Source organism: Microcaecilia unicolor, chromosome 1, assembly GCF_901765095.1.
Source record: "Microcaecilia unicolor chromosome 1, aMicUni1.1, whole genome shotgun sequence".
Taxonomy (NCBI): Eukaryota; Metazoa; Chordata; class Amphibia; order Gymnophiona; family Siphonopidae; genus Microcaecilia; species Microcaecilia unicolor.
This window is the reverse complement of record NC_044031.1, coordinates 41,978,526-42,004,245: the sequence shown is the minus strand read 5'-3', so window position 1 is coordinate 42,004,245 and position 25,720 is coordinate 41,978,526. Positions and strand designations below refer to the sequence as shown.

At 45.3% G+C, this 25,720-nt stretch overlaps 1 protein-coding gene across 6 annotated transcripts in view; it reads left to right on the top strand.

Annotated features, from left to right (window-relative positions):
• The window catches only part of LOC115465711, a 61,845-nt gene that overhangs the window by 31,303 nt on the left and 4,822 nt on the right, over positions 1-25,720 (top strand). For all 6 annotated transcript variants that reach the window (XM_030196433.1, XM_030196391.1, XM_030196400.1 and 3 more), the window contains one exon: positions 3,723-3,809. In XM_030196433.1, coding sequence (XP_030052293.1) covers positions 3,723-3,809 — 87 coding nt within the window. The remainder of the gene's footprint in view (positions 1-3,722; positions 3,810-25,720) is intronic.

The following is a 25,720-nucleotide window of genomic DNA, read 5'->3' as shown; positions in this document are numbered from 1 at the left end:
GGAGACGTTGCGGTCGGTCACTGGTGCGGTCAGGAAAGGAGAGTTTCTCACTTCCCTGGATTTGACGGAAGCTTATCTTCACTTTCCTTTGTGCAGCCTTTTGGTTCCAAGTTACAGGGTCCGATTCGTCGGTTCCTTGCAGAGAAGGCGCCGACGGCCCGTACTTATCGTCAGGTCCTGGGCCTGATGGCGGCGACCATAGAGGTAGTTCCGTGGGCCAGGGCGCACATGCGTCAGGTACAGTCAGCTCTGCTCAGTCGTTGGTCCCCTCTGTCGCAGGACTTGGAAATGTGTTGTCCGCTGTCGGTGGCCCCTCGTCTCAGTCTCCGCTGGTGGCTCAGTCCGCGCAATTTGGGAAAGGAATGCCGTTGGAGTCCCCACAGGGGCTGGTAATGGTCACGGATGCCAGTCTGCAAGGTTGGGGGGCACATTGTCTCAGTCAGGTAGCTCAAGGCCGGTGGTCTCGGGCAGAAGCAGAGTGGTCCATCAACCGGCTGGAAACTCGGGCCATTCGGGTGGCGCTCCAGGCCTTGACGTCGGTGGTTCGCCACAAGGCAGTCCGAGTGCTCTGTGACAATGCCATGGCAGTAGCATATGTCAACCGTCAAGGGGGGAACAAAGAGCCTTGGCGGCGCAGTTGAACTCATCTTCAGGCTCTCTTGGCAGCGCATGTGGCCGGGGTAGGTCACATAGATGCAGATTATCTCAGCAGGCACACTCTAGATCCCAGAGAGTGGTCTTTTCTTCGGTCAGTGTTCCAGTGAGTTGTGTCGGTCTGGGGACTTTCGGTGATCTTAGGGCAACGGCTCGCTATGCGCAAGTTCAGAGATTTTTTTTTTTCAGTCGCTGAAGAGACCCTTGAGCGGAGGAAATCGACACTCTTCTGTTGCCTTGGCTTCGGGAGTGACTGTATGTGTTTCCTCTGTGGCTGTTAGTCGGTCGAGTAATATAGCGCATCGAACATCACTCCGGTCGGGTGATTCTGGTAGCTTCGGATTGGCAGCGTCGACCATGGTATGGAGACCTGGTGCGGTTGGCAGGGGCGGCGGCCCTGCCTTTGTTGGGATCAGTTCTGTGTCAAGGCCCGATAATCATGCCGGATCCGGCTCGGTTTTCGCTTATGGCTTGGCTCTTGAGCTGCACAAGTTGAAGAAGAAGGGGCTTTCGTCCAGTGGCTTTGCTACGATGTTGAGTTGCCGTAGACGATCCACTTCCTTGGCGTATGTCCGGGTTTGGAGAATCTTTGAGCACTGGTGTGAAGACCATCGAGTTCGGCCGTTTCACTCTTCGGTGGCGGAAGTTTTGGAATTTTTGCACGATGGTGTTGATAGAGGTCTGGCCTTGTCTACACTGAAGGTTCAGGTGGCAGCTTTGTCATGTTTTCGTGGGAAGCTTCAGTGAAAGTCCTTCGCGTCTGTGCCTGAGGTAGTGCGTTTTTTGAAGGGTGTTAAGTTGCTGCGTCCGCCTCAGTGACGGATGGTGCCTCCATGGGATTTGAAGCTAGTTTTGGATGCTTTGATCAGGCCTCCGTTTGTGCCTCTGGTATCGGCATCTTGTAAGGATTTATCTTTAAAGGCGGTCTTGTTGGTGGCGATTACTTCAGCACGGAGTGTTTCAGAGCTTCAGGCTTTGTCTTTTAGGGAACCATTTTTGTCCTTTCTGAGGGAAAGGTTTCGTTGCGGACGGTGCTTTCCTTTTTTGCCCAAGGTGGTTTCCGAGTTCCATGTTAATCAGGTCATCTCTCTGCCAGTGTTGGGTGATATGGCTGGAGATTCGGAGCAGCGTGGTATTGCCAAGCTGGATGTCAGGAGAGTTTTGAGTTGTTATCTCTCTGGAACTCAGGACTTCAGAGCCTCTGACCGTTTGTTCGTTCTTCATGGTGGCCCAAAGAAGGGTGCAGCGGCTCCTAAGGTGACCATAGCACGGTGGTTGAAGGAGGCGGTTGCATCTGCTTACTTGGTGAAGGGTCCTGTGGTGCCTAGGGGCTGGTCTGCTCATTCCACTAGGGGAATGGCAGCCTCGTGGCGGAGAATAGTATGATTTCTCTGTTAGATATTTGTCAGGCTGCGGTTTGGTTTTCGTTGCATTCCTTTGTGAAGCATTATAGGATTCCTGTGCATGCAAAGGACGAGGTGCGCTTTGGGGCAGCAATTTTGACCTCTGGCCTTAGTAGGTCCCTCCCATAAGTTAGTTACTGCTCTGGTACGTCCCACGCGTCTTGACCGGTCTGGAGGGTCGCTGAGGAAGGTGAAATTAGATCTTACCTGCTAATTTTCTTTCCTCTAGACCCTCCAGACCGGTCAAGAGCCCGCCCTGTCTGTATTGGAGGCCAGGAGGTGTGTTTGTTGGATAATTCTTGGCTGCTGTAAATTGTTGTTTCTCTAATTGCAGACTGTTTATTTCTGTTTTGTGATAGGAGTCCGGGACAGGTGGGGCTCTTCTTTGATAGTCCACCTGTAGAAGCCCAACTGTTTTATCAAAGGCAAAGGAACATGTTTCCGTAAGAGCAAGCGGAAGATGTTTCTTGTTTTTGCAGTTTACTGTGACCACGTACAGGGTTGCTAGTTGTTGTTAGTGTTTTTTGTTTCTCTGCTTTGTCAGGGGTATACTGGCTAGTGGAGGTTCTGCACAGGTTATATATACAGGCTTCAAAAGCTTAGTGTTTTCTCAGTCTCCCTCTGCTGGTAGGAGGACATAACCCACGCGTCTTGACCGGTCTGGAGGGTCTAGAGGAAAGAAAATTAGCAGGTAAGATCTAATTTCACCATTTTAGTAAACGTGACAAGTCTCCGGAAAAACATAACTGAAAGCATGGATCCAAAATGTTAAGAATGGCAGATATATCATGGGTCCAAATCAGTATTGTGTTTAAGTTCCATGCTTGGTTTATTATTTAATCTACTAGTAAAAAAGGCCTGTTTCTGACACAAATGAAACGGGCGCTAGCAAGGTTTTCCTCGGAATGACTGTGTGAGAGAGAGTGAATGTGCGTGTGTCTGACAGAGAGAGAGTGAGACTGGGTGCGAGTGTGTCTGTGGGAGAGAGAGAGTGTGTATGTGAGCATGAGAGTGTGTGCCAGGGCTCCCCCCTCCCTCCCAGTTCCAGGGTCGTCCCCCTCCCTCCTTGCCTCAGAGTTTCAGGGTCCCCTCCCTCCCCTGCATTCATCCATATGCAGGCATCGTCCTCTGTGCCCTGCCCCCTACTATTTACTACTATTTAGCATTTCTATAGCGCTACAAGGCCCCCTCCATCTATCCATGTGCAGCATCTCTCCCCTGCCCCCTCCACCAGGGTCCCATGGAACTGGGAGGGAGGGGGGACGGAGAACGTTGGAGGAGTAACGTCAGCAGGTGGTTACGATCCCAGTGAGACACACTGGAATGTTGGAGGAGCAAATTATTATATTAGACAAGTAGTAAAAATGAACACAATATTTTAAATACCTTTGTTTCTGCTGATTTTAGTCATGGTTTCCCAGAGATTGTCACAAATATGAGTTATTCCTCAGTTAAAGGTAGCCCCTGGGTGTTTCCTGTCTGGGAAGAAAGACTGAGTTGTGTCCAGGGATGCTCAGCATGGGATGTCAATGGATCTGGAAGGTGAAGTAGTCGTCCTCACTCTGGCAGGTTGCTGTATGGGAAGTACATGGTATGGGAGTCCTTGCTCTAGCAGGCTGCTGTAATAAACTCAAAAACACATCTCCTTATCCTTACAAACTGCAGGTACTCCAAGACAGTCCATATTCTTGCAGTGCCGGGCCCCCTCAGGAATGTGCGAGCTCAGCAGAGGTGACAGACTGAACAGTACAGGTAAGGGGAGTAGGGTGAGCCTGACATTTATACTCCACATTTTCCCCACATAATTTTGAATTCAATGTGGCTAACAAGCTAAAAAGTCATTACAAAATATGAAACAAACATATAAACCCATTCAATAATAAAACATAAGGGTGAGATTAGCCACCAGGATCAATTCAGAGCAATATTTTTGAAAAGGAAAGATTTTAAAACTTTAAGAAAAGCCAAGTAATCATGTTTAATTTTTTTTTAAGTTTTTTTTTATTTTTATTAAATTTGCTTAAATATAATACAACTGGTGCATTTTGGCTCTTTCATGTCCCAGCCTCTCAAGCAACAGTGAAGTACAAAAACTACCCCTAACACAGCATTATAAGCAACACAAGCACAGTAACTTGGCTCAACCTGTCCCAGACTACTAATATATAAAGTTGCCTTGAATCTAAATCAACAGGAACTCTCCACATTTAACAAAGAGTTTCTAGTTTTATGAGGCAGAAGTTCCAAAGTGGTTCCCATACACCTAAAAATCTCTCCTAACTGGTTACGTTCTTCTCATTCATGACCATTTTGTCCAGCATCACCATTTGGGAAGCTCGCCAGGTGCCCTTGGCCTGGATTGGCCGCTGTCATGGACAGGATGCTGGGCTTGATGGACCTTTGGTCTTTTCCCAGTGTGGCATTACTTATGTACTTATTTAAACCGTTTTTATTTTCCACAGACTTATGTCTGGCGTTCCAGGCTTTCTCAACTGGATTGGTATATCCTTTCATACCAACAAGTAGATCCATCATCCATATTTGGAAAGCTTGTGAAATCCTCAAAAAGTGTAGGAAGAGCCACCTTCCCCCATGTTCATCTGACATGCCCTCACCAAGATATATTGCTTGATCTCCTTAGGCAATAAGCATTACAGTACTTACAACACATAGGTTGAATCTATAGGCCCCAGGTTTTCTCCTTCATCTCCTTAACTGAGTAATGGCTAGTCTGCCTCAACCAACTTAACATGTTGCATACCACATGCAAGACTGTAGTTCCAGGGCCACTGAGAGGCCAGACCCGGGGCTATCAATCTTGAGGACTGGCCCTCCACCTGGCAATAGTCTACTGCTCACTCGATCAGTCTTCTACTTCTATGTGCTGGGTTATCGTGTTAACTCTGCTTTGCCAGCCATGGGTCCTTCTTCCTGTCGTGTCCTCTTTTGCCTGTACTTCACATAGGAGGTGGGACGTGGCTGGCAAAGCAGAGTTAACGCAATAACCCCAGCACACAGGAACAGGAGATCAATCTAGCCTTCTGCCTGTGCCTACCACCAGAAGCCTGAAGAAAGTGGCTTTTCTATTGCTAGCACCAGGCCTTCCTTGGTGGCAGGACCCGGGGGAATGTTTCCCCCCTCCCCCGGCAGCCCTGGATAGTGCCTGAGATCTGGAAGCTCCAGCCCTTATTTGCCTGCAGACTTTTAAAGAACTTGTAGGAAGATCCTCACCTTTTCCCCTTACCATAAAAATTTCCCCAGCACTTGATGCAATTTTGCATTTCTTTCAAATTCAGGCCAGTGGCAACACCTGGAACACACAAAGCCATTTGGGCAACATCATATGGTAAGGAATATGTGTCCTATTAAAGATATAGGTAATGCCTGACAACTAGCCAGAAGATTCCATGCTTCCAAAGTAAATAAAATGCAGAGGCCGGAGATCTTCATCTAGCATGACATTTTTTCATGGAGAGGGTGGTGGATACTTGGAATGCCCTCCCACGAGAGGTGGTGGAGATGAAAACGGTAACAGAATTCAAACATGTGTGGGATAAACATAAAGGAATCCTGTGCAGAAGGAATGGATCCTCAGGAGCTTAGCCTAGAATGGGTGGCAGAGCTGGTGGTTGGGAGGCGGGACTAGTGCTGGGCAGACTTATACGGTCTGTGCCGGGGCTGGTGGTTGGGCGGTGGGGATAGTGCTGGGCAGACTTATACGGTCTGTGCCAGAGCTGGTGGTGGGAGGCGGGACTGGTAGTTGGGAGGCGGGGATAGTGCTGGGCAGACTTACAGGGTCTGTGCCAGAGCTGGTGGTGGGAGGCGGGACTGGTAGTTGGGAGGCGAGGATAGTGCTGGGCAGACTTATATGGTCTGTGCCAAAGCTGGTGGTTGGGAGGCGGGGATAGGGCTGGCCAAACTTATACGGTCTGTGCACTGAAGAGGACAGTACAAATAAAAAAGTAGCACATATGAATTTATCTTCTTGGGCAGACTGGATGGACCGTGCAGGTCTTTTTCTGCTGTCATCTACTATGTTTACTATGTTTTAATACCCAAATATGTGATAGTGTCCACTGCCCAACTCAAGGGAAAAGCCCCCCTCTCCCCCACCCCCCCCCATTTCTCCCTATGGCCTTTCTACAGTGGGAGAGCCTCTGATTTAACAAATTTAAGGCTTAAGACTTTCCAGACACCTCTAATACTCCATAGTGAGTCCCTTGTCCTTGTTAAGGTCATCAAAATGTCAGTATTTAATCTGCAGCTCTTCCACTTGTACACCTACAGTATCTTCACTGGTGTGTAATTTTGCCAGCACAATTCTAAGGAGGTGTAACAAAGAGGTCAAAGGGACGTCCCACACTCTGTCATCCCTCGTGACAACTTGAATGTGTCTGACATCATTCCATTAACCCACACTGAAGCTGTTGGACTCACATATGGAGCCTCCAGGACTTGCAGAAATAATAACTCTTATTGCCAGACTTACTCAACGCACTAAACAAATAGGACCAACTCACTGTTGCCTTTTTGGCATCAAAATTTAATACCACGGTTGGAGTGGCTGCCTTACAAGTACTCTCCATTATCGGTAGCAAGTTATGCACATTCCAAACTACGCTTAGGCGTCATCACCCAGTTGAGGGATATACTTATCCAATCTCTCTGCTGTTATTTAATCTAGCAACTTTTCATCCATATTCAACAATGACATGGATTTATAAGATACAGGGGCCTCTGGAGCTTTATTTACTTGATAATATTTCAGCAGCAGCCCACATATCTTAAGCTGTAAGATCCTGTTAAACTGTCCAATGAGCCCATTTGGGTCTGTAGCCTTATGAATTCAAAGACTCTTAATGGTTCGCTGCAGCTCTCAGGCCTCAGTTGGTGCATTAATCTCAGGCTCCTGATTTAAGGCATAATCACACCCAGTTACTGTTGCCAACTATTCAGAAACTGCCTCAGTATAGATCTTCTAGTAACAAGATTCTAAATACCACAGAAATAGCTATGGCATCATTTGCCAACCCTCACTCTGAGGAGTTCAGGACCAAGACGTACTTTGTCCTTGTCCATACTTTTGTTGCCGGGGCAAAAGGTTTTTACCTTGCTTATTGCCGAGTCTGTACGTGCTATAATTGTGAAAATGTGACTTTTTTTTTTTTTTCTTTCGTGAAGAATCATATTAAAAGAATTGTGTGGCAAGTTACTTGTCCCTGTTCTCCCTAGTAGGGTTCCTCTTTTTGTTCACAGTTGCTCTTTCACCCTCAGTATTGCATTCATTATCTTTTTTTTTTTTTCCCCTTTTGTTCCTCACATATGCAATGATCTATCCTCTTAGAACTACCTTTGCTGTATCCCATATAGGTTGGTCATTATGCTGATGGCAATGCTCAAAAAAGGTTTCCCACTTCTGTCCTAGGTAATCCCTAAAAGTTTTATCCTTGTATAAATACGCAGGGAATCTCTCAACAGCCGTCCCTGGGGCGTCACTAAAGCCCTCCAAATCCACCAATACGAGAGCATGGTCTGACATCTCACTAGGTCCCAGTGTGGCTTCCCACACCCTTGAAAGCAACCCTCATGATACTAGGATATAATCAATGAGCAACATTTGTTCCATGAGCTCGTGATGTGTGTATAATCTCTCCCTCTCCAGGGTAGGGTGAAAAAGTGTTCCTCTACTATATCTAACCCCACGAATAATCCTATTTCCTTGTCATCTACACCAGACCAGTCCAGACTAATGGGTTGTGTCCATTTATTTAAGGTTCATTTATATCCCACAATTTCCCACTCATGCAGGCACAATGTGGCTTACAGTAAGTAAAAAAAAAAAAAGGCAGGAAAGTATACAATGTAGGAAAATAGAGCAGAGAGAAGAAGGAGTAAACAGGGGGAGCATCAACTAACAATAAAAACTAAGCAGGGAGGGGATCATGAAGGGCATATCAATCAGCAGAGTAGTAGAGGGAGTAAGTTTTAGCAAATAAGTAAGTCTTCAGCAGTTCCTTGAAGAAGAAGTGGTCCACCTGCGTTTTGAGGTGCTGCGGGAGGGCATTCCAATATTTAGGGCACCAGTAGCGGAAAGAGGAGGAGAAAATCTTCTTATACTTGACGCCCTTGCAGCTTGGAAAGTGTAGATGGAGGTAAGATCGTGATGCAGGCGCAGCATTCCTGGGCGGAAGGTCAGTCAAGGGGAACATATTGACCGGAGCAAGCCCATACATGATTTTGTGGGTTAAGGAGCAGAGCTTAAACAAAATACGCTCCTGTACAGGTAGCCAGTGGAGTCTGAAGCGCAATGGCTCGGCATGTGCAAAACGGTGTCCACCCAGAATCAGTCTCGTGGCAGTGTTCTGGACTGTTTGGAACTTTTTCAGTAGAGAGGCCTTGCAACCCGCATAAATACCGCTGCAGTAGTCTAGGTGGGAGAGGACAAGCCAATGCACAAATGTGCGGAACAGATCTCTGGTTAGGAAATATCTTATACGTCGGAGCCTCCACATGGCACTAAACATTCTTTTACAGACCAGATACGCATGGTTATCCAACTGGAGGTGCTTGTCCAGGTGCACTCCTAAAAGCCGAAGACTGTTAGCAACTGGAAGAGTGTGACCCTTCACTGAAAGTGTTGTCTGTTAGTTATTTGGGAATGGGTGGACGAGAGTATAAGACATTGAGGTTTGTCCTGGTTTAGTTTAAAGCGAAACACCTGGGCCCAGTGATCAATAGTGGAGAAGCAAGCATCGATGAGAGTAGCGATTTGTGCAACGGTGGTATGAAAGGGGATATAGATGGTAATATCGTCAGCATAAATGAAAGGATTGAGGTCTAATTTAGATAGAGCAGAGGCTAAAGGTATCAACATAACATTAAATAAGGTTGGCGAGAGGGGCGAGCCCTGAGGTACCCCACACGAGGCATTCCATGGAGCAGAAGTTGTCTACGAGCGGACACAACCCATTCATCTCAAGCTATTCTTGATCCACTTCAATCTGGCTTTTTCTTCATTCAACTGAAACAACGCTTGCTAAAGTCTCCAATGATCTGTTCCTAGCCAGATCCAAAGGTCTCTATTCTATCCTCATCCATCTCGATCTATCTGCTGCTTTTGACACTGTTGATCACAGCCTACTCCTTGATACGCTGTCCTCACTTGGATTTCAGGGCTCTGTTCTTTCCTGGTTTTCTTTTTATCTCTCCCAGCGTACCTTTAGTGTATACTCTAGTGGATCCTCTTCTACTTCTATCCCACTGTCAGTTGGTGTACCTCAGGGATCTGTCCCGGGATCTCTTCTCTTCTCCATCTATACTTCTTCCCTTGGTACTCTGATCTCATCCCATGGTTTTCAGTATCACCTTTACGCTGATGACTCCGATCTACATCTCCACACCAGAAATCTCAGCCGAAATCCAGGCCAAAGTATCAGCCTGCCTGTCTGACATTGCTGCCTGGATGTCTCAGCGCCATCTGAAACTAAACATGACCAAGACTTAGCTTCTTATCTTTCCCCCTAAACCTGTCTGACTTTTACTACTACTACTATTTAGCATTTTTATAGCGCTACAAGGCGTACGCAGCGCTGCACAAACATAGAAGAAAGACAGTCCCTGCTCAAAGAGCTTACAATCTAACAGATGTTGGATACAGACATTGTGCCTCATCAGGAGTACTTGAAGACAAGCTATCAGAGTGACTACATGCTGTTTTTATTGCAGGAGGTTGATAATGTCCCTCCTTTGTTTGGTTATTGCTCCGGTTCATGGGGCGTTTGTTCTCTGTGAGGAAAGTTTGTTATTTTGCCTTTTTATTCACTCTGCTTTGGAAACTTCATATACTGAAGGCAGAGGGGGCTGGGCATCCAGGAACACCATGTGCTTTCAGTGTTCTCCATCGCCACCTGCTGGTAGGCGGATAACACCCATCAGTTAATGGATTCATGTGCTGTGACTAAAGGAAAGAAAATTATCAAGGTGTAAGAACCTAATTTCCCCTTTTAATCTAATTTCTTATAGACCACTTAATCCCAATAATTGGTCCAAAACAGTTCGCAGTAAGGTAAAAAAAAAGGTCACAATGAATTAACCAATGATAAAACTAAAGAAATTTCCTTTGCGTCCCTCCGGACTGGACCAGGATTGGACTGATGGGTTGTGCTCGTCTTCCAGCAGGTGGAGACTGAGAAAAAAACTGTGACTCTAGAGAGCCAATAAGAGCCCTGGCCATGTGACCTTAGCCTCAGTATTTTCTCAGTCTCCAGCAGGCAGGAGGTGAGCCCATTAGTCTCTCTCTCTCTCTCACGTTTTTAATTGTTTTGGAAAGTAAAGTAGCACGATGTTCTGTCTGAGGAGGATAATGCATGCCATATCTGGACTGCCTGAAAAGAGAAAAATTGTTCAAAAATTCAACGATGGAAAGTGTAAAATTAAAGCATTTTAAAAATATCAGTGTATTTTTGTATGTTGAGAGAAGTTCAGATTAGAAAAAAAAATCTTTGCGGTCTTACAGGCAACCAATGAAGAGACACCAAAAGAGGTGTCACGTGATCATACTTTTTTTTTTTTTTATCTAAATCAGTTTGAGAAGGCTTTACAGGTAGCCTTGGCTGCAGCCCCAATAAAGGCGTTTAAAAAAAATTCCTCTGTGGGTGAGGCTTTTCAGGCAGGATGCGCTTCTTGCCCATATTGATCAAATTACAGATTCTTTGATTATCTACCTCACCCTCAGAGGAGACAAGGGACACACTCCATCCTCACGGTTTACCGTAAACCATCGAAAAGCTTCCCCCTCCATTGGGACCTTTCAGAGGTGGTCCTGAAGAAATTAGAGAACCTAGACTCAGTATGTGCTGTGCTGTCGAGGGGCAGGACCATGACATGCCTGAGCTCAGCAGCTGACCAATGATGAAGGCTCTCTGGCTAGAGCAGATTGCTATGAAATATCTGAAGTCCCCCTGAGAGGAAGAGCTCTGACATGCCCAAACTCAGAGCCCTCTTCGTTGGTGAGTGCTGCCAAAGGGCAGGTGGAGGGTAATTCCTGTTTGGAGGAAGGAGGAAGAAAGGAGGGAAACACAGGACAAAGCCCAAATTTTTGGCTTCCACTGTAAACAGAGAGTTTTGGCTAAAACTGAAACAGTGGCTTTACCCTTTCAGCTGAAACCGAAACCATGCAGAAAATGGATTGGAGGAAGGAGGAAGAAAGGAGGGAAACAGGACAAAGCCCAAATGTTTGGCTTCCACTGTAAACAGAGAGTTTTGGCTAAAACTGAAACAGTGGCTTTACCCTTTCAGCTGAAACCGAAACCATGCAGAAAATGGATTTTGGGCCAGTTTTAGCACCAAAACTGAAATTTGGCTGCCATAGAGGATGCTTATATTTTGGCAAATAAGGTGGTTCCAGTTTTTCTTGAAACCCATTTAACTACATAAGTATTGCCATACTGGGAAAGACCAAAGGAGCATTCTGTTTCCAACAGTGGCCAATCCAGGTCACAAATACCCGGCAAGATCCCAAAAATGTACAAAACATTTTAAACTGCTTATCCCAAAAATAGTGGATTTTCCCCAAGTCCATTTAATAACGGTCTATGGACTTTTCCTTTAGGAAGCCGTCCAAACCTTTTTTAAACTCCACTAAGCTAACCGCCTTTACCACATTCTCTGGCAACGAATTCCAGAGTTTAATTACACGTTGAGTGAAGAAACATTTTCTCCGATTTGTTTTAAATTTACTACATTGTAGCTTCATCGCATGTCCCCTAGTCCTAGTATTTTTGGAAAGCATGAACAGATGCTTCACATCTACCCATTCAGCTCCACTCATTATTTTATAGACCTCTATCATATCTCCCCTCAGCCGCCTTTTCTCCAAGCTGAAGAGCCCTAGCCGCTTTAGCCTTTCCTCATAGGGAAGTCGTCCCATCCCCTTTATCATTTTCGTCGCCCTTCTCTGCACCTTTTCTAATTCCACTATATCTATTTTGAGATGCGGCGACCAGAATTGAACACAATATTTGAGGTGCCACTTCTTAGGCTGAGGCTGCCTCCCCAGAGGACATTTGCCAGACGGCGACTTGGACCTCTCTTCATTCTTTTGTGAAGTATTACAAACTGATTCAGTGGGTCAGAGGTGATAATGCCTTTGGTAAAGCAGTTGTATAGGAAACCTTGTCTTCCATCTGGAGATATAAGCTTTGCTACATCCTACTGGTTTGGACTGGTCTAGCTAGATAAGGGAGATGAAAATTATTCTTACCTGTTAATTTCCTTTCCTTGAGTCCTGCTAGACTAGTCCAGCATCCCACTATGGAAGACTAGGGGTTAAGGAGTACCCTGCTGACTGTTATGTGGTACAGCAGTTCTGTACTATGTTCTCTCAAAGCTCTGATTATAAAGGCATGGTTGTTGAGTTCTTGTTGCCTGAAGATGCCATCACCTCTGCTGATTTGGCCAAATATCTATCCATACAAGCCCAGATGCATGATACTAGCAAAAGCGTAGATAGTACAATGAGCTTTAGTCATGGATGGGCCAGATTTTTTATTTTTTGGGGGGTCGGAGCAAAACACATCACATGATCTCTCATAAAAGTTCTTGGAGTTATGCCTTCTGGGTTTTTGTGCATGCAGACTTCTCATCTTTGAGTAGGATTGGTCATGAAAGTTAGTGGATGAGGAAGGTTTAGGCAGCATTTTGGACTTTATTCTTTGAGCAGGGATATGAGCTGGTGGGGGAGTTTCAGACCGGGTCCCAAGCTTCCCTGTCATCCAAAATGAAATCTGACAGTTGGGAGAGCCACCTGACTTTTTAGGATTAACATCAGTAATACACTTGTCCAATATCACTGCCATACAAGCAGATAGGATTCCAGAGTTAAATTAGATAAAATGAGAAAACCAGCTGTCTGGAGGATGAACTTATCACTGAGTTATGATAATTGGATTGGTCCTGGAGAAGGCTGGATCTTTGCGGTATATGACAGCTTTCGTTGGCCCAACAAAAGGATCGTCCAAAGACGTTCCAGCTCACGAGGATGTGAATTGAGGTTGCAGGGGGATCAACTTAAAAGTAATGTCAGGAAGTACTTCTTCACAGAGAGAGTGGTGGATACCTGGAATAACCTCCCACGGGAAGTGGTGGAAACGAAAACAGTATCAGAATTCAAAAATACATGAGATAAACACAAGGATTCATAAAGGATATGGAAAGAGAATGGAAGCAAAAGAAACCTTAACAGTGCTTAGTGACTTCAGTAACTGGAAAATGAAGCCAGTGCCATGCAGACTTCTACTGTCTTTGCCCCGATTATGGCTAGACACATCTGGAGAGCTGGAATGGTCTTCAACAGCACCACCAGTAGTTAGGGAGTATGTTTAGTTCAGGGTAGACTTCTACAGTCTGTGCTCTGAAAATGGTAAGGAGAGATCATGATCAAGAAAATGTTATACTACAACACATGCTATGAGTTTATCTTATTGGGCACACTGAATGGGCCATGCATTATCTGCCATCATCTACTATGTTACTATGCACAGTCAGGACCACAAAGGTCCCATCTTCACGTGTTCAATCTCTTGGGAGCCAGTGTTGGCCCTGTTGATTAAATTGCACAGTGGGTCGAGTGGTCTGTTCTACCCCCTCATACTCATCACTAATTAGGAAGCATTTCTGCTCCCTTATTCTAGGCCTTTTCAACCCAGTCCTGTGGGCACACCACGTCCCATTGGCTTTTTTGGATATCCATAATGAATATGCATGAGATTGGCATGCAGTTCCTCCTTGGTATGCAAATCTATCTCATGAATATTCCTGGAAACCCAATGGGACTTGATGTGCCCCGAAGATTGGGTTGAGAAGCCCTGCCCCAGTAACTGCTGCCTAGTTTTAACCAGTATGTATCTTAATTAGACATTTCTATTTATTTATTTTTCTTTCAACAAAACTTCATTACCATCTGCGATCCATTCAGTGGAGTTTTGGGGAGGCAGTGGCCCAGACCATTTTACATGTGTTGCCAAAGTAATATGTTTACAGTTAAAAATGTAATTATCTTCAATTCTTATATTCTGCTATTCACTGTGTAATTACCCAATCGGTGCAGGTTATAATCAACCACAGGCTTATACAGGATACTACAGTTCTCTTAGCATTATATATCACAAATACAATTACAAAAATCTGACCCTATTAGCCAGTGTGAACAGTAAATTGTATATAGCATTGTAAATAAAGCCCATCCCATATAAAACATAAATAATAGTAAAATAGCCAATCTTACCATACATACAACTCAATACAATATTATCAAACACATTTAGAGCAGTTAAGAAACAGAAGAAACATCTTGTGTGATTAAGAGCCGACTAAAATTATAATTAAAGGCTAAAGAGTCATAGATTTGATATTCCAACTTTCTATGCTGCAACCAAAAGCAGTTTACATTTATTATATGAAGGTACTTTCTCTGTCCCTGGTGGACTCGGTCTCTAAACTTAAAATAAACTTCCTGCCAAGTTCAGAATACAGGGTAATCTACTGTATGTCCAAATATAACATTACAAATTAAACTGACAATTTTTACCACTTTTTGGGGGTGATTAATGATCTTTTCTAAAGACTTTCTTCTTATCCTTGAAATTCAGCTCTTGAAGCAGAATGAGGTGGAGGAGTAGCCTAGTGGTTAGTGCAGCAGACTTTGGTCCTGGGGAACTGGGTTCGATTCCCACTGCAGCTTCTTGTGACTCTGGGCAAGTCACTTAACCCTCCATTGCCCCAGGTACAAATAAGGGAAAGGGAATGGGACTTGATACACTACCTTTCTGTGGTTTTTACAATTACATTCAAAGCCGTTTACATATTATATACAGGTACTTATTTTGTACCTGGGAAAATGAAGGGTTGTGACTTGCCCAGAGTCACAAGGAGCTACAGCGAAAATCAAACCCAGTTTCCCAGGATCAAAGTCCGCTGCACTAAGCACTAGGCTACTCCTGTATATACTATGTAAACCGCTTTGAATGTAGTTGCAAAAAACCACATAAAGGCGGTATGTCAAGTCCCTTTCCCTTCTTATTTCACTGAATCTGACCAGTCATGTCTTGATTTTTGTTTTGTTTTTTTACATTTAAGCAACTCGTCTTGGCATTGAACTCCATAATCATGTGCAGCGTGGATGTAATGTGCTGATTGCATTAAGAAAAAAAAACAGACTCCTGCCTTATGTTCTAAATTTGGCCAAGGTGGCCATGGTGTTCTAAGGCCTGTGAACAGCACAGCCACAGTACACAGAAACCTACCACTGGCATTTAAGAAATCAAAGAAAACCTAGAACTGAATGAGTAATTTCACAGAAAGTCAATAACACAACAAGCTGTTAAAATGTAGATATTATGCATGGCATTTTATGTTATCACATTTACTTTAAAACATTATGCTGTCTATGCATTTTGGAATTTACTAAAACAATTTCTCCTATAGGGGCTTTTAATGCTATGTTTAATAAGCACCAGTAAAACACCCCAGTACATTAAAATAAAATGTATTGGAGAAATGATGGAAAATGCTGTTTCCCCTAATAGTCCCCCCCCCTTTCTGCCTTAGATCCTTCCCTCTGTTATGTCTCTTGTGCCTCAGCTGCACAATATATTTTTTTTTAATTCAGCCAGAAAAGTTACCAAGGGATAGTATCTGTGCTGCAAAAAAAAACCCAAAAACAAAACCAATTCAGAGGAGTCGGAAAGCATTTCATAAGCCATGTTCCACATGCTTTTCCTGTTTAATTGTATCAGAGTTTCTGTGTTGCAGAATCCAGAGCTACTTCTCCCATAGAGATGCATTGGTCCATTTTCTGGGGAGGCATTATTTCGCTGGAGCCCTTAGTCTGATCTAGCTGATGTTTGAACTCTGTTCGCCATTTTTCCCCCATGCCAAATGTAGTCCTGTTCCACTGAATTGTAAGAATTACTTTGGAAAATACAAAAAATATATATAATAAGGGGAAAAGAATTCACAAAACTGGTCACCTGAATATCTGTACAACTGGAGACCCATCAGTGAATACCATAACCTCTGGCATTCATTAATTTCAGTCATTGCAGCAGCACCTAAACATGTAGCCATTGATAGCAACAGTCAGAAAAATGTCCAAAATCATAAATGTATATCAGAACTTATCTTGTCACAGGTGGTTCTCCTCTAGCACAACTACACAAGAAGGGTGGTATCCACTGTGATATCAGAGAGCAAATCCAAAATGTCAAATATGTCCTCAGTAGAGATCAAATTATCAATACCATAAATAAACGTTCCATCAAATAACATCTGTTCAATTCAAATTGTCTTCAGTACAAATCCTCTGTACGAAGTTGTTTTGCCAGGGCTTCCTCCGGAGGAAATGAAGTAATAGTAGGCATGGGTAAGTCAGTGGTCTCAAGCCTCCACTCCACTTTGTGATCCTTTGTATAATTTCTTTCCAGCATCTGTGGGTAGGAAAGAACAAAAAGAGATTTTATGGAAGGACGCATTCACATTCATAATCCTTAAATATTTGGATTGAAAATAATTATCTCCTTTAAAATCTTTGTCCCCCTGGCTTGGATAGGATATTGAATGGAAAAGTTATTAGTGGGAAACGGACAAATTAACAAGCCGTTCCCTCCACCGTGGGAAGCAGGCTAAAAATGAGTAGAAGACATTTATCAAAAGCCTTTTGTGAAGGTTTTGGTGGAGCGTTTAGAATACATCTGCCTTTGTTTTTCCATAGCACTTATTTGTTCTGATTACCCAAATTTGGAAACATTTGTTACTCTTTAAATCACAGGGTGTTGCCCAATTACTCTCGCTTCACCAGTCACAAGATCTGAGATAATTCCAGCTCAGCTCCCTTCTTCCTGGTGTCCCCCTTCCAGTGTAAACACATAGACCCCACTGTCATAAATCCAACTACTTTTATATATGATTAGAAACTTACGACTTACTGCAGATTGATTGATTTTAAAATGTTTTATATGCCATCTTTCTAGTTATTGCAGAAGATGATCAAGGTAGCCAAATAAAACAAAGACAGGATTCTGAATTTTTCTCTGTTCCTTTTTTCTTAATGTACCATATATGTTAACAAGCTATCTACTTCCAGAGGTGATCTCAACATATTGATTCAACAAATTATTAATTCGTATAATTATCTTCCCATTAGTCTGTCGTGCCTCCTATTGGATGCAAGTTCATGTAGAGACAAGTTTAAATAAACCTTCAGCATGTAAAGTCTTGGCCCTGAAGTCATTGGTTACCTTAGGGAGAATGGCATAGCAGAACTGATGTATGACCAGGATCAGCTGCACCCTGACATCCTCCTCGGTTCTACCTTCAGCTCTAAACAAAGGAGAGTCGATATTTAACTTTGTGTCTTGTACCAGCAGATTCTTTGCTCCTGTGTTCTGCTGGTCCTCAAGGTTGATCCATGATGCTGCTGAATACAGGGCAAAAAATGTCCCTCTGCATAGAACTGACAGGAGATATCACAGCTGTAGGTCTCTGCCATTTAGACTTATGTTCTAAAGGTTCACAACTCTTACTCCTGTTCCACAGCAGGCAACTCCATGTGGCCTGCAGTTCGTTGTCTTGGTGAGGTTTGGCAGTATCTCTAGCTGTCTTTGTCTCTATAGAGCTTCTGTTGCTAGAGAAATAGGAAATCTACCTGATGGACATCACACATGAAGCAAGGCAAAGGAAATGTAAGGGCCACAGATCAGACATGAAAGTTCACAGGGGTTGCATTTGATAGATCTCCTATGTGCAATCATAACTTAGCCCAGTGATTCCCAGATCTGTCCTGAGTGAACCCCAGCCTGTCAGGTATTCAAGATAGCCACAATGACTATTCATGAGATCAATTTACATACACTGCCTCCTTGGTATGCAAATCTATTTCATGCATATTCATTGTGGATATAGCGAAGATACCTGTAGCAAGTATTCTCGCAAGTGGGTGGGTAATGCAGTCCACATTGCCTGGTCCAGAGCTTATGACAAGCTTTAAAAGAGTGCCTTCCCGCCCGCCACAAAATCACAGTTACTGCAGTTAAATACTACAGCATAAAAATGAAGAACAGGAGACAACTCCAAGGGGAGTGGTGGGTGGGTTTGTGAGAATATAAGGCCTGCTGTCCTCAGAGAATACCTGCTACAATAAGTATCTTCACTTTCTCCGAGGACAAGCAGGCCATAAGTCTCACAAGTGGGTATCCCTAGCATCCAGGTGCACAGAAAGCAACAAACATTGGTCAATTAAGCCTTGCAGTGACGAGGACATAACTCAGAATAGCCTGAAACTATATATGAACTGAGTGAGAGTGCAGCCTAGAATAGAATAAAACAGGCCGGGAGTGGAGTTTGATTCTAGACCCCAAACAAAGTCTGCAACAGTGCCCGAACCGACTGTTGCGTCAAATATCCTGCTAAATGCAGTAATGAGATGTGAATGTGTGGACTGAAGACCTTGTCATAGTTTTGCAGTTTTCTTCAGTGGACGCTGACCGCAAGTGGACTACCAACGACGACTAGTACTACTACTTATCATTTCTATAGCGCTACTAGACGTACGTAGCGCTGTACACTTGAACATGAAGAGACAGTCCCTGCTTGACAGAGCTTACAATCTAATTAGGACAGACAAATGAGATAAGGGAATATTAAAGTGAGGATGATAAAATAAGGGTTCTGAACAAGTGAATAAGGGTTAGGAGTTAAAAGCATCATCAAAAAGGTGGGCTTTTAGCTTAGATTTAAAGACAGCCAGAGATGGAGCTTGACGTACCGGCTCAGGAAGTCTAGTCCAGGCATATGGTGCAGCAAGATAAAAGGACCGGAGTCTGGAGTTAGCAGTGGAGGAGAAGGGTGCAGATAAGAGAGATTACCCAGTGAACGGAGTTCCCGGGGAGGAATGTAGGGAGAGATGAAAGTGGAGAGGTACTGAGGAGCTGCAGAGTGAATGCACTTATAGGTCAATAAGAGGAGTCTGAACTGTATGCAGAAACGGATAGGAAGCCAGTGAAGTGACTTGAGGAGAGGGCCAATATGAGCATAACGACACTGGAGGAATATTAGTCATGCAGCAGAATTTTGAACAGATTGAAGAGGAAAGAGATGGCTAAGTGGGAGACCTGTGAGAAGCAAGTTGCAATAGTCTAAGCGAGAGGAGGTGATGAGGGTTCTGGTAGTGTGCTCAGAAAGGAAAGGGCGAATTTTGGTGATATTACAGAGAAAGAAACGACAGGTTTTAGCAGTCTGCTGAATATGTGCAGAGAAGGAGAGGGAGGAGTTGAAGATGACCCCAAGGTTACGAGCTGATGAGACAGGAAGGATGAAAGTATTATCTACAGAAATAGAGAATGGGGGAGGAGGAGAAGTTGGTTTAGGGGGGAAAGATAAGAAGCTCAGTCTTGGTCATGTTTAGTTTCAGATGGTGCTGAGACATCCAGGCAGCAATGTCAGACAGGCAGGCTGATACTTTGGCCTGGATTCCTGCTGAGATTTCTGGTGTGGAGAGGTAGATCTGGGAGTCATCAGCATAGAGATGATACTGAAAACCATGGGATGAGAACAGAGTACCAAGAGAAGAAGTATAGATGAAGAAAAGAAGAGGTCCCAGGACAGATCCCTGAGGTACACCAACTGACAGTGGGATAGAAGTAGAGGAGGATCCACTAGAGTATACACTAAACGTACGCTGGGAGAGCTAAGAAGAAAACCAGGAAAGAACAGAGCCCGTGGGATAGAAGTAGAGGAGGATCCACTAGAGTATACACTAAACGTACGCTGGGAGAGATAAGAAGAAAACCAGGAAAGAACAGAGCCCTGAAATCCAAGTGAGGACAGCGTATCAAGGAGTAGGCTGTGATCAACAGTGTCAAAAGCAGCAGATAGATTAAGAAGGATGAGGATAGAATAGAGACCTTTGGATCTGGCCAGGAACAGATCATTGGAGACTTTAGCAAGCACTGTTTCAGTTGAATGAAGAGGGCGAAAGCCTGATTGAAGTGGATCAAGAATAGCTTGAGATGAAAGAAAGTCAAGGCAATGGCGGTGAACAGAACGTTCAAGTATCTTGGATAGGAAAGGGAGGAGGGAGATGGGGCAATAGTTGGAAGGACAGGTAGGGTCCAATGAAGGTTTTTTAAGGAGTGATATGACTACAGCATGTCTGAAGGTATCAGGAACAGTCACAGTGGAAAATGAAAGATTGAGGATATGACAGTAGGAGAGAGAGTGTTAAGTAGATGGGTGGGAATAGGATCGGAGGAACAGGTAGTTAGTTTGAAGAGGAAATAAGATGTGTAGTATTCTGTTCAGTGATTTCAGAAAAGGAGGCAGGGGTTGGAGGGTTGAGAGAATGGACTAAGGGAAAGAGAGGTGGAGGTGACCTGGTTGAGAATTCAAGTTTAATCTTGTGGACCTTATCATGAAAGTACTCAGCCAGAGTCTGGGGGGGAAAGTGAAGGGGGGAGTTGGAGGTGAAGGCACTTTGAGGAGAGAGTTCAGTATGGCAAAGAGACGTCAAGGGTTTGAGCCAAGAGAATTTGTCAACTGGATGTAATAGTCCTGTTTGGCAAGTAAAAGAGCAGACTGGAAGGAGGTCAGCAAGAATTTGAAATGTATGAAGTCAGCATGGGCACGGGATTTCAGCCAAAGGTGTTCGGCAGAGCGGGCACAGGAACGTAGGTAGCGGATTCTAGAGGTCAGCAAAGGCTGGTGTTTGGTACGTTTTACAGAACGGGGAATGGGAGGAGCGAGAGTATCCAGAGCAGAGAAGAGAATAGTATTATAGGAAGAGACAGCCTCATTGACAGACTTGAATAACATAGTGGTAGAGAAGAGATTTGAAACACTGGAGGAAGGGTAGAAGGGTCAATAGTCTGAAGATTCCTAAATGTATTGGTTAAGATTGGACGGGACTGGGGAGGAGAGTGTGAAAGTTATCAGATGATGGTCCGAGAGGGGAAGAGTTGAGGCAGAGAAACTGGAGAGTGAGCAGTTTGAGAAGAGGATAAGATCAAGACAGTGGCCAATCTGGTGCGTGGGGGCAGTGGAGCACAGTTGAAGATTGAAAGAGGATGTTAAAGCAAGAAACTGGGAAGCATGAGAGTCAGAGGGATCATTAGCATGAATGTTAAAATCCCCAAGAATGAGGGAAGGAGATGAAGGTTCAAGAAAGAAGGAAAGCCAGGCATCAAAGTCAGTGAGAAAGGAAGAAAGGGACTTATCAGGTGGTCAAGAAATGACTGCTACTCGGAGAGGCAGAGGAGCAAATAGATGGATGGAGTGGACTTCGAAGGAAGAAAACCAGTGAGACTGAGGTGGAAGAAGAGGTTGAAATCTGCAAGAGGGTGAAAGTAGTAGCCCGACACCACCTCCGCGGCCCACCAGACAAGGAGTATGGGAGAAAAGATAACCTCCATGGCATAGAGCCGCAACTGAAGCAGAGTCTTCAGGGTAAAGTCAAGTTTCAGTTATGGCAAGCAGATGGAGAGTACGAGAGATAAAGAGGTCATGGATGTAGGAAAGTTTGTTACAGACAGAGCGGGCATTCCACAGAGCGCAAGAGAAAGGCAAGGAAGAAGGGGGGAGGAGAGGAACAGAAATTAGATAGGAGATATCACGGTGTGACCTGCACAAATAGGATGAGAGCTGATGTGGAGGACCAGAATTGGGATTAATGTCCCCAGCGGAGAGCAGAAGAAGGAGCAAGAGAGTACGGAGAAGAGTAGGACTAGAGGTATGACGACAGCGACGAAGGCGAGATGTACTCCGATAGAAAGGAGATGGCTGAATGGAAGGAAGGAAATGTTGAAGGTTGAGAGCTGAGAAAAAGGAAGAGGAAAAAAAAGAGATGGTGAGATGATGAGTGCAGAGGGTGGACAATGTGTTCCTGCAGTGTACAGTGGTTTCAGATGGAGAAACAGATTAGGAAGGGACAGTACCAAGAAGAAAAAGTGTACTGGAGCCACATAAGTAGTAACTGGGAGAAAAATAAATGTAAAGAGAAAATGCGATGGTGCGCAGCACCTAGAGCGGAGGCCGTGAGTGGATCGGAGTGGACCTGAGAGTCACCCCGGAGAAGGCTGTAATGATATGCAGATGAGCTGCAAGTCCTCCACAGCACCTGAAAGGCAGCCAGTGGTAGAGCTGGGCACCTCAGCCAAGGAAAGGCTTACCAGGGGTTAGGTTGAAGTCAGCATTCCTCCCCCTGAGGGTTGCCTGATCCTAGCCAAAAAGCACCTGGAAACCCTGGACACCTGGAGCGAGGGCCCTGGGAAGATCGGGGTGGACCTGGGAGTCACCCCGGATACAGCTGTGAAGATATGCAGAAGAGCTGCAAGTCCTCCACAGCACCTGGTGGGAGCGCTGGACACCTAGAGCAGAGGCCCCAAGTGGATCGTAGTGGACCTGGGAGTCACCCCAGAGAAGACTGTAAGGATATGCAGATGAGCTGCAAGGCCTCCACAGCACCTGAAAGGCAGCCGGTGGTAGAGCTGGGCACCTCTCAGCCAAGGAAAGGCTTACCAGGGGTTAGGCCGAAGCCAGCATTCCTTCCCCTGAGGGTCACCATGGTTCTTATTGTGAGCCTTGACATGACCCTCCAGGGTCAGCCCAGCCAAATAAAAGAAATGCAATCTGCCAGCCAGTTAGAGATTGTGCGTTTCCCAATTGCAACCCCCATCCTGTTGGGATCAAAAGAAACAAAAAGTTGGGGCCTAGTCCGCACCATGTAATAGGCCAATGCTTGTTTGCAGTCCAAGGTGTGCAAGGCGCTCTTGCCAGGATGGGCATGAGGTTGGGGAAAGAATGTTGTGGCGACCCCCATCCTAATGGGATCAAAAGAAACAAAATGTTGGGCGGACTGTGGGGCCCAGTCCGCTCCATGTAATAGCCCAATGCTCGTGTGTAGTCCAAGGTGTGCAAGGCACTTTCGCCAGGATGGGCATGAGATTGGGGAAAGAATGTTTGCAAGACAATCGACTGGTTCAGATGAAACTACATAAGTATTGCCACACTGGGACAGACCAAAGGTCCATCAAGGCTAGCATTCTGTTTCCAACAGTGGCCAATCCAGGTCACAAATACCTGGCAAGATCCCGAAAAAGTTACATTTTATGCTGCTTATCCCAGAAATAAGCAGTGGATTTTCCCCAAGTCAAGACACAGCCTTTGGCAGGAACTTAGGGTGCATGCGGAGTTGTGATGAAACTTAGTAAAAGATGCATCCACTACTATGGTCTGAAGCTCACTGACTGTACGAGCTGAAGTAACAGCCACCAAGAAAATCACCTTCCAGGTCAGATGGCAGGAATTCAGTGGCTCAAAAGGAGCTTTCATCAGCTGGGTGAGAATGACGTTGAGGTCCTATGATACAGGCAGAGGTTTGACTGGGGGCTTTGACAAAAGCAAACCTCTCATGAAACAAACGACTACACGCTGTCCAGAGATGGACTTACCCTCTACACGTTGATGATGAGCACTAATTGCAATGAGGTGAATTCTTACGGAGTTAGTCATGAGATCAGACTCAGAAAGGTGCAGAAGGTATTCAAGCAGGGTCTGTGTAGGGCAGGAAATAGGATCTAGGGCTTGCCCTCACACCAGATGGCAAACCTCCATTTAAAAAGAGTAACTCCTCTTAGTGGAATTCTTTCCTGGAAGCCAGCAAGACCCGGGAGACACCCTCTGGAAGACCCAAGGAAGCAAATTCTAGGCTTTCAACATCCAGGCTGTGAGGGCCAGAGATTGAAGATTGGGATGCAGAAATCCCTCATTCCGCCTGATGAGGGATGGAAAACACTTCAATCTCCAGGGTTCTTTGGAGGATAAATCCAGAAGAAGAAGGGACCAGATCTGCTGAGGCCAGTAAGACGCAATCAGACTCATGGTCCCCCGGTCTTGCCTGAGTTTCAGCAAAGTCTTTCCCATGAGAGGAATATGAGAGTACGCATACAGAAGGCCTGTCCAATGAAGGAGGAAGGCATCCAATACTAGCCTGTCGTGGGCATGAAGCCTGGAATAGAACTGAGGGACCTTGTGATTCATATGAGTGGCAAAGATCAACGCCCACGTTGAGAGACCACTCATGCATTTGCATAACCCTGTTCAGTCTGTCGGCCAGGCTGTTGTTTTTGTCCACCAGATAAGTGGCTCGAAGGTACATGTCATGCCGACGAGCCCAACACAACATCCAGACTGCCTCCTGACACAGAGGGCGTGATTCGGTGCCCCTCTGTTTGTTGGTGTAGTACATGGCAACCTGATTGATTGTTTGAGTGAGTACAATTTGGTAAGACATCAGATCTCTGAAAGCCTTTAGAACATTCAGATCGCCCAAAGCTCCAGGAGATTGATCTAGACATCCGTTTCCTGGGTGGACCAAGCACCTTGAAGGTGAAGCTATCTACATGAGCCCCCCCAACCCAGGAGAGATGCATCTGTCGTCAGCACTGTATGCAGCTTAGAAATTTGGGAGAGAGTCTGTCAAGTCCAGCATCATGTGCACTGAGTTCCGCAAGTAGACGCTCGTGAAGAGCTTCTCTGCTTAGGGGTACCAAAGCATAATCTCTAGAAATCCTGGCTCTTTTGAGGGTGGAGTCCACCACCATGGAATCATGAGGCAACTGGGGCTTATCAAATCCAGGTGTGTTGTGGATCTGGTACATAGCGTTGATCTTCTTTGGCAGTACCGGGAGTGATACAGGGAACTTCCATTTCCAAACGAGAACTTCCTGGAGTACCTCATGGAGAGGGACAGTCACAGTCTCCCTAGGAGAAGACTCGTAGTACAGGACCTCAAGCATCTTGGCTCTGGGCTCATCATCCACCTCTAAAGGAAATGGAATGCCTTAGCCATTTCCTTCACAAAAGAGAGAATGAGGCATATTTTCAAAGCACTTAGCCTTCCAAAGTTCCATAGAAACCTATGGAACTTTGGAAGGCTAAGTGCTTTGAAAATATGCCTCAAAAGCTCTCCAGAGGGGATCTTCTCCTTTCAAATGGAGGGGAGGGTTTGGAGGGAATGCTATAGGACTCATCCTCTGAAAAGTACCGTGGATCCTCCTCCAGCTGCCATGAGCGCTTCTTATCGGTATCAGACAATCCCTCCTCATGGGAGGGCTGAGACCAAGTCTGCCTGTAGACTTGGAGAAACCATGTCCTTAAGGATGTCGAGGAGTCGACTCCCACCTGGACTCTGGCAAAGCTTTCTCCACCAACGTCGAGGGAGTGCCAGCTTGGGCAGCAGTCGACATTGGAGGCTGCACCACAGGCTGAGGGCCAAACGGTGGTGTAACAGGAGGCAGGGCAGGCTCTCCTATGCCGATGCACACTGTTGCAAGAGATCATCCAGGAGCTCAGGGAGAAAGGCCCGGATGTGCTCATCAAGTGCCGACACCGGGAAAAGCTGGAGTGCTGGCTCACAGACAGATTGCAGAGCTGTCAGGGCCAAGATGGGAGCTGGGTCCAGGCTGCTAGGAGACCAATGCATTGGTATTTCCTGAATGGAGGGAGAGCAGTCCCGGTGGCGACGCTTCTCGGGTGCTGAATCCCTCGATGTCCCAGAGCTCTCAGCACCGTTCATAGAGGATGATCAATACTGATGCTTCTTGGCCTTCACCAGA